At 48.3% G+C, this 9,517-nt stretch overlaps 1 protein-coding gene across 1 annotated transcript in view; it reads right to left on the reverse strand.

Moving 5' to 3' along the window:
* The window catches only part of PPP1CC (protein phosphatase 1 catalytic subunit gamma), a 28,364-nt gene extending 19,618 nt beyond the window's left edge, over window positions 1–8,746 (reverse strand). The window contains exon 1 of the mRNA XM_060249269.1: window positions 8,300–8,746. Coding sequence (XP_060105252.1) covers window positions 8,300–8,354 — 55 coding nt within the window. The 5' untranslated portion in view covers window positions 8,355–8,746. The remainder of the gene's footprint in view (window positions 1–8,299) is intronic.
* Between the last annotated feature and the right edge of the window lie 771 nt (window positions 8,747–9,517).

The following is a 9,517-nucleotide window of genomic DNA, read 5'->3' on the forward strand; positions in this document are numbered from 1 at the left end:
GAGGGAGGCAATCCAGACAGATGTTTTGTGATATAAAGTTCTACTAGGTTTGGATAAAAATATGGAATGGATTGGAGGAAAATATGGAGGGGATTGGATAAAAATATGGAGCAGAGGTCCATCAGTGGCTATTAGCCACAGTGTGTGTATATGTATGTGTGTATATATATGTGTGTGTGTGTATGTATATATATATATACACACACACACACATATTGGCCACTGTGTGACACAGAGTGTTGGACTGGATGGGCCATTGGCCTGGTCCAACATGGCTTCTCTTATGTCCTTATGTGACACAAAGTGTTGGACTGGATGGGCCACTGGCCTGATCCAACATGGCTTCTCTTATGTTCTTATTTGACACAGAGCGTTGGACTGAATGGGCCACTGGCCTGATCCAACATGGCTTCTCTTATGTTCTTATGTGACAAAGAGTGTTGGACTGGATGGGCCACCGGCCTGATCCAACATGGCTTCTCTTATGTGACACAGAGAGTTGGACTGGATGGGCCATTGGCCTGATCCAACATGGCTTCTCTGATGTTCTTATGTGACACAGAGCGTTGGACTGAATGGGCCATTGGCCTGATCCAACAGGGCTTCTCTTATGTTCTTATGTGACACAGAGTGTTGGACTGGATGGGCCACTGGCCTGATCCAACATGGCTTCTCTTATGTTCTTATGTGACACAGAGCGTTGGACTGAATGGGCCACTGGCCTGATCCAACATGGCTTCTCTTATGTCCTTATGTGACACAGAGAGTTGGACTGGATGGGCCATTGGCCTGATCCAACATGGCTTCTCTGATGTTCTTATGTGACACAGAGCGTTGGACTGAATGGGCCATTGGCTTGATCCAACAGGGCTTCTCTTATGTGACACAGAGTGTTGGACTGGATGGGCCATTGGCTTCCCTTACGTTCTTAGGTGAACACCATGGCAAAGAAAGCTCTGCGTTGCATCTCTGCTGACCCAACACCTGCAGACAAGGAGTAACTAAATAAGGTCACATTGCTGAATCAGAAGGAAGTGAAACAACAAGATCCTGCTATTGGCTTGGCTGGGACTGCCTGTGCCTCCTAGAACTGACACCTGCAGTAGCCACTCCACCTGAACTCTATATAACCATAAGATCTGATACCCAGATATACTGATTTCCCTCTTGCAGCATGTCTTGCAGTACACTGCAAACTATAAAATGCCTTGAATGCACTGGCAGAAATGCAGTATGTGATATGAATAAAACTGCATCAGCTGATCTCACGGGACACATAAATATATATACAGTAGGCGGTGATCTGGGGAACTGCAAGTAATTTTTGCTTGGTGCAGCCTTCTCACATGTGCCAGTGCTGTTAAGGGGGTCACCGCCATGCAATCCATGCACATCTGTAGGAACCTGCAACCGCTCCGTGTAACATGACTGTAACATATATAATGAAAGTCATGCACATGTATTTCCTTCTCTCACTTGAAATGTCATTGCTAGGACTTACAACCACTTACAAATGTGAGTGAAAAGACGTAAGTGCTTGTGAGAAATACAATTTTCTACAAGGAAGTCAGACAGGTAAAGCATCTCTAAATGCACTATTTGATACTCGGCTTGCATCCCAATGTGCAAGGGATGGCCTCCATATGGATTAAAAAAAACCCACAACTCATTAAAATGGGTTCAGCTTCAGCTATGATAACAAGAGCCCCGCTGGATCAGACCAGTGGTCCATCTAATCCAGTATCCTGTCTCACACGGCGGCCAGCCCTCTCCTCTGGAGGTCCGACAATGGGGCACAGAGGCCAAGACTTTCCTGATGTTGTCTCCTGGCTCTGGAATTCAGAGGATTAGTGCCTCTGAATGTGGAGGCTCCCCTCAGTCACTGCGGCTAGTAGCCAGTGATGGACTTCTCCTCCAGGAATCTTATCTAATCTCCTTTTAAAGCTATTTATTCCTGTGGGCCGTCGCGACATCCTTTGGCAGCGAATTCCACATTTTAATCATTCTCTGTACAAAGCAGTATTTCCTTTTGTGCATCCTGAACCTACTGCCCATCGGCTTCACTGGATCTCATTCGTTCATTCTCATTATGCAGGGGAGCTCTAAAGTGTGCATCAAAATCTGAGGGGGGGAGGGGAGGAAGCCCATCCAAAAAGCCAAGACTGATGTTTGCACACGTGCAGACATTTAGAAAAGAAAGCAAAAAAATGGATTGTGACAGGCTTCCAAAATGGCATCCAGGAAGAAACAGCAAACAAACAGAGAATGAAAGTGGAGCAGGAACTGGTGCGTGTGTTAAAAAGTGGATTTTATAGATATAATCCCTTTCCCAGCATCAACATCTATCTGTGGTTAGTGCTCAGGCTAATTTTTACAACATCAAGTTCAGCTGACCTTGTAAAGCAGATTAAGAAAACCTGAAAGACACCACCATGGTGTGATCAGCATGGTAAGGTTTTCCCTTGAATAAGTTCTCTCCAGAACCCAAAGACATTGTTTTTTTCAGAGATGCTTCAGAGTATATTAGGAAAGATACTCTGAGCAATCAAGGCGAGTTACTTTTGGGCGCTGAGATTCATTCTCACACCTCACTAGCACTAGGATCTAGCTCAGTTTAGCGAAGCTTCAAATGTGAAGTTTTGAAAACAGGAAGACCTCGAATCGGAGGCTTCAACATCAAGGTGAAGTACAGTAGCAACACTGACCGAGATACTTTCAATAATTTTTGGAGAAAAGTTTAAAACCTTTCAGAATAGGCAGTACAGGTGACAACGTAGCTTCGGATTTCTCTTTAAAGCCTATAAAACAATGGCTAGAAGAGAAGTCTATGGACAGGAAACGTTCAGGTACTCTACACTGCCTTCTTCAGATTTTAGGTATCAAAGCCCAAGGAGAGTTCTTCTGCGGGAAGAACGGTCCTTGGGTGCACCTAGGCAGCCGCAAAATAGGGAACCCGCAATTCACCAACATCATAATCTTGCTGTTGACCCAGCCACTAGGCAAACTAGGTGATTGCCTAGGGCGCCTGCCCTTTGGGGTCACCGAACTGGGCACCTCCCATGTGACTCCGTGACGTTATCAGTGCAAGGGGGGGGGTGGTGCAGAAGTTAGCCTTGCCTAGGGTTCCAGACACTCTAAAGCTTGTCCTGGTTATAAATAGCTTTAGTTCATGCTTTTCCTGGTCTTGCAAGTTTAACAGTTAACTGCTGGGGTGATCTAGTTTTATCCCAGAGTTCCTTGCTTGTGAGCGTGAGATCTGAGGACAGCCTTGCAGCTAAATCCACACAAAATGACTAGCCTGACTGCCCACAGGTTCTTGTGGGCACTATCTGTGACCCTACAGAAAAGAGCTGATTTATACAAAGCTTCCCTACCTACTCGCCTGGAACCAGTCATTACCTGACACAGGGAACAAGGCAAATTGCTATTTACAATCCACAATTAGATTATTTTAAGACTGAAGAAAAGTGAAGAAAATTCAAGCCACAACCGTACCAACTAAAGTGTGTGTGCGTGGGGGCGGGGAGGCAGTAAGTACATATTGTGCAAGACACCCCTGCAGAGTGCAAACTTGAGGGGAAGTCTCAGATGGGGATATGACTAAAGGTTGTTGCCATCTGTACTGACAAAGGAAATGGCTAGCCCCAGCATCCATGGAACTTGAACAAGCATTAGCTGGAGTTCACAGGCTCACAAACCACTGATAAGCAGTGCCGGCTGTTGTATACTCCGATAACCATGAAACACTGCTGCTTATAACAGGGACCAGACTTGAATTTGAGAGACCTAGATTCACACACCAGCCATGAAAGAACTAATGTTCTTGGGCCTCTCATACAAAGCAGCCCCCTCACTTCTTCACAGTGGAAAAATTACTTTGTATACTAAACAGTCTCACTTGACAGCTTATTTCTGATATTTTCAAGTAGGGCGGTTCCCTGGAGAGTTCAGCTTATTTTCAAGCCTTGTCAGTTATGTGAATTTTTAGTCCTCGTTTTCAGTGCTTTTGCAAGCTTTGAGCAATTATACAATTCTCATCAGACAGCCTCAGCAGCAGCAGCAAACCGGCTGATGTGCAGTCGCCATGCAAGAGAGACCAACTGGGAGCCATGTGAAAGCCAGCCGAAGTTCTACAGGGAACAGCAAGGCATGGATGCGTCCAAGGCGGAAAGCCACTAAATGGAGAGATGTGCCTTAGATCATTCATTTCTTTGGCCAGCTGAATCCTTAGGTATGGAAAACCTCAGTGTGGAATAAACGTTATTTGCAAAAGCAGGCTTCCCAAGTTCAAGCGCATCCTCTTTTTAAAAGACCCCTCAATCCGTCATCTTAGATTCCAAAACAAGCATGGTATTAAAATGTCATGGGATTTTTATTATGGCTAGAAGGTGTTAGAACACGCAACATTTGTCACCTGAAGTTACGCCTGCACATCAGCGCCAAGGCTTATTTATCAAGGAATTCAACATTAAAAGCCACTAGCAATCAATCTACACTGATTCCATGTTGCTGGCATCTGAAATTTAAGCTCATTTAAGGCAATGGAGAGAGATGACAAGCTATCTGCCTCAACTATTAAACAGGTAAGAAGAGGCCTAACCCTAGAACGCTGGAAACAATTTTTGTGCTGCTTTAGCCAATCCTGAATTCACAAATCCCATCTGCTCCCATCCCTTTTCCTTTTATCAGCAAGCCAAAAGAAAGGGGCTTTAGAAGAGCGTCGTACAAAAAAAAAGCAGGGAAGGAAATGAAAGTGAAGAAAGCAAAAGAAATATGGCTTTGTGTTTAAGCTCAGACACTGTTGTAGATTACTTTGCAGGGGGGGGGGGGAGTTAATTCCCTGACTGATTCTCTTCAACGGTCAGTCCTAGATGGACTCAGATAAAGCTTGATGAGGACAGCCTCCCTCGCCAGATAAATGTGATCTTGCTCGCAAGAAGAATTTGTCCTCAGCTGCTTCACAACACTACACCCCAACCAAGATTAATAAGCAGCTTTGACCTAAGGCCAGCCTCCTGCAACAAGAACAGGAGAGAAATTTCTGGAACACGACACATTGGACCCGATACCCAGGCATCCGGACAGGCAAAAATATTCAAGCTAAAGAGGACACCGACGCAGCTTAATATCATGTTCACCCTAATGTTATGTTTTTAGAGTACTCAGACTGAATCCAAGTATGACATCAATCCACAATCTGTTTGTAAGCAGAATTCACCCCAGCCTGAAGAAGTGAAGCCTGGTGGGTTTTTTTTAGAAAAGATAATGGCCATAACAAACAGATACAGGAAGGGAATAACATTTTCAAACCCTCATGATTCCCCAGGCTGGTAAATCATAGAGTCAGCAGGAAAGCTAACCAGCAAGCTTATTTTTCTAGAGAAAGCCTCTACTTTTGCAGGGAAAAGGACAACATAATTCAACAGAACCAACTTTTCATACCTCTTATATTCTTACTAGAAGAAAGACAGCAGAATAAATTATTGCATGCCTGTCTAATCTAGGATTCCCCTGTCAACTCCAAAGTAAGGAAATATATACTATGTACAAACACAAGGAAGGCGCATGGAAGATCACTCTGAGTTACACACAAAGCAACTCTGGACCCTCCATCTTGGATGTGGACACTTTAGGCCTTTCCTGCCCTCTCCTCGCTGTAACCAAAACAGAATTCTAAGGCTGGGATAATGGGAAACATGAGAACTAAAATCTCCCAGATAGGGAGAATTTTTTCTTTTTTTACTATCCACGCAAGTACAGGAGGCCCTTCCTTGCCCCCCCCCATCCCTCCCCAAACACCTTCCACAAAAGGAACCCTTTTGCTGAAACTGTCTTAGCTTCAATGCCCCCCAACCCTTAGGGTAGTAGTAAGAAAAAGATACTGTGCTACCTTGCAGCAGTGGCCAATCCGTGGTTAACTAGGCTGAATGCACAACATCCATTGGGGGGCACTTTTCTCCAGAAGCAGCCAACCCCCCCATCCTACTTGAAATAACGTTCATGTCCCCCCCCCCCCCCCGCCCCTTTCTCCTTCCTTCCTCCAGCAGGAGGCCATAGCCTCTGCATCAAATACATGCACCGCTCACAGCTTTTATCCTCCAAAGCACAGCCGGTCACAAGAGACCCAAAGGTCTCTAAGTTTGCATCCCCCACGCCCCTCATCGATACAATTTGCACCCTGCAACAGAAGGAAGGAGGGGGTGGGGGGACCCAACCTCATTCTCCATTCCACTTTGACCTTTAATGCTCTCCAGTGACCCCCCCCCAAAAAAGCCTATGATGCCCACCAACACCATTGCCACTCCTAAGGTACTGGTTCCCTCTTCCAAATATCTATATATATCTATATAGATATATATGGATGAGGTTATATTATGCACATCTACAGACTCCCCAATGTGCTTTTCTCTCTCCCCCATCCCCAGTCTTCCTTTACTCCAGGACACCCCAGTCTTTTGAGGTCTCCTAAGCCCCCCCCCCCAAAATAAATTTACAATCCACCCCACTGAAAGGTTTGGGGAAGGGGGCTCACAGCCCAAAATTGTGTGTGTGCATTTAAATCGGGATATGCTGTGGATCCTACACCCCCTTCCCCCGGCCAAAGACTCTCTTCTCCTTCGGCTGGCTGGATGGACCCCCTCCCCAATTCCGCCCACTGGGCCTCTTCCAAATATCTATATAGGGATGAGGTTATATTACGCGCATCTACAGACTCCCCAATGCGCTTTTCTCCCCCCTCTCCAAATAAAGTCTTCCTTCGCCCCAGGCACCCCAATCATTTGAGGCCTCCTAAGTCCCCCCCCCCAAAAAATAAATTTGCCCATTGTAAGAGGGCTTGGGGGGAGGGGGCTCGCAGCCCAAAATGTGTGTGCATGCATTTATCTATCTATCTACCTACCTACGGATGAGGTTATATTACGCGCATCTACAGACTCCCCAATGCGCTTCCCCCCCCTCTCCAAATAAAGTCTTCCTTCACCCCAGGCACCCCAATCATTTGAGGTCTCCCAAGTCGTCCCCCCCCCCAAAAAAAATTTGCCCACTGTAAGAGGGCTTGGGGGGAGGGGGCTTGCAGCCCAAAATGTGTGTGCATGCATCTATCTCAATCAATCAATCAATCTACCTATGGATGAGGTTATATTACGCGCATCTACAGACTCCCCAATGCGCTTTTCTCTTCCCCCCTCCAAATAAAGTCTTCCTTCGCCCCAGGCACCCCAATCATTTGAGGTCTCCTAAGACCCCCCCCCCCCAAAAAAAATAAATTTGCCCATTGTAAGAGGGCTTGGGGGGGGGGGCTCGCAGCCCAAAATGTGTGTGCGTGCATCTATCCATCCATCCACCAACTATCTATGGATGAGGTTATATTCTGCGCATCTACAGCCTCCCCAATGCGCTTTTCTCCCTCTCCCCCCTCCAAGTAAAGTCTTCCTTCGCCCCAGGCACCCCAATCATTTGAGGTCTCCTAAGACCCCCCCCCAAAAAGAATAAATTTGCCCATTGTAAGAGGGCTTGGGGAGGGGGCTGGCAGCCCAAAATGTGCATGCATCTATCTATCTATCTACCTACCTACCTACGGATGAGGTTATATTACACGCATCTACAGACTCCCCAATGCGCTTTTCTCTTCCCCCCCTCCAAATAAAGTCTTCCTTCGCCCCAGGCACCCCAATCATTTGAGGTCTCCTAAGACACCCCCCCCCCAAAATAAATTTGCCCATTGTAAGACGGCTTGGGGGGGGGGGCTGGCAGCCCAAAATGTGTGTGCATGCATCTATCTATCCATCCATCCATCCATCCACCCACCAACTATCTACGGATGAGGTTATATTACGCGCATCTACGGCCTCCCCAATGCGCTTTTCTCCCTCTCCCCCCCTCCAAGTAAAGTCTTCCTTCGCCCCAGGCACCCCAATCATTTGAGGTCTCCTAAGACCCCCCCCCCAAAAAATAAATTTGCCCATTGTAAGAGGGCTTGGGGGGGGGGGCTGGCAGCCCAAAATGTGTGTGCATGCATCTATCTATCCATCCATCCACCAACTACCTACGGATGAGGTTATATTCTGCGCATCTACAGCCTCCCCAATGCGCTTTTCTCCCTCTCCCCCCCCCTCCAAGTAAAGTCCTCCTTCGCTCCAGCCCCCCCCCCCCCAGTCCTTGGAGGTCCCGCCCCCGCCAAAAAAGAAACAAATTTGCAAGCCCTCCCCACTGTCAGAGGGCTTGGGGGGCTGGCAGCCCCAAATGTGCATTCAAATACCCGCTGTGGCTCCCACACCTCCCCCCCCCCGCCGCCCCTCACCCTCCAGCAGCCGTTGGATGATGCTGTCGATGTTGAGCTTGTCAATATCCGCCATCGCCTCTCAGCGGCCGGGCAGGGCAGGGAAGGAGGGAGCCGAGGGAGCGAGCCCGCCGCTGGACCTCCACGGCTCCCCCGCTCCCCAGCCGCCTGCCTTCCTTCCTTCCTTCCCGGCTTCTCTCTCTTCCCCCCGCTCGGCAGAAAGGAGGAGCCGCAGAAACACCCACAGCAGAGACGGCGGCAGCGCCGGACAAAATGGCCGCCTCTCCCCTCCCTCGCGGAGAAGCAGCGGCGGCAGCGACTCCCTCCTCCTCCTCCTCCTCCCTGCGCAAGGATACGGGGGGAAGCGGCGGGAGGGGACTCTTTCTCCGGCAAGAGCGGGAAGATTGAGGAGGGAGCCACGCGCCCGCCGCGCTCTTTTCTCGCTCTCTCTCTCTCTCGTGCGCGTGCGCGCTGCTGTTGATGCGACTGCAGAGCAAGGATCCTTCCGCCTCTGAGGAGGAGGGGGAGGAGGAGGAAAAAGTGCATTTCCCCTCAGGCTCTGAGGGGGAAGGCGTGAAGAAGCCGCGGGGAGGGGCTAGGAAAAAGGAAGAAGGGGGTGTGTCAATCCAGGATTGAGTCTTTGAGCGCGCCAAGGAAGAATATTAAGCCCAAGTTGTTGTTTTTTCTTTCTTTCAGTGGGCAAGCTCTCAGCAAATAAGATTTGCGAAGGAAATAGCGCACCAGAGCATGTGCAGAGTGCCCATGTTTCCGTCCTGTGGTATTCAGTGGGACGGCTGTCTGTCAGGACTCTGCCGGCTCAGAGTTGGAGTGTGTGAATCATAGACTGGAAAGGGACCTCCAGGGCCGTCTAGTCCAGCCCCTGATACAATACAGGAAATCCACAAATATCTTCCCTCCACACCCCCAGAGATCCCTGCTCCATACTCAGAAGATGGCAAAAAAAAACCCCAAAACAACCCTCCTGGATCCTTGGCCAAACTGACCTCGAGAAAAATTGCTGACTAGCCCCAAAGGGTCGTAAGACAGTGCACAACTCCCTTTGTACTTGAAGGAGAAACTTGAGAGAAGAAGAAAAAGAATTGCAGATTTATACCCCGCCATTGTCTCTGAATCAGAGACTCAGAGCGGCTTACAATCTCCTATGTCTTCTCCCCCCACAACAGACACCCTGTGAGGTAGGTGGGGCTGAGAGAGCTCTTATAGCAGCTGCCCTTTCAA

Source organism: Heteronotia binoei, chromosome 11, assembly GCF_032191835.1.
Source record: "Heteronotia binoei isolate CCM8104 ecotype False Entrance Well chromosome 11, APGP_CSIRO_Hbin_v1, whole genome shotgun sequence".
Lineage (NCBI taxonomy): Eukaryota > Metazoa > Chordata > Lepidosauria > Squamata > Gekkonidae > Heteronotia > Heteronotia binoei.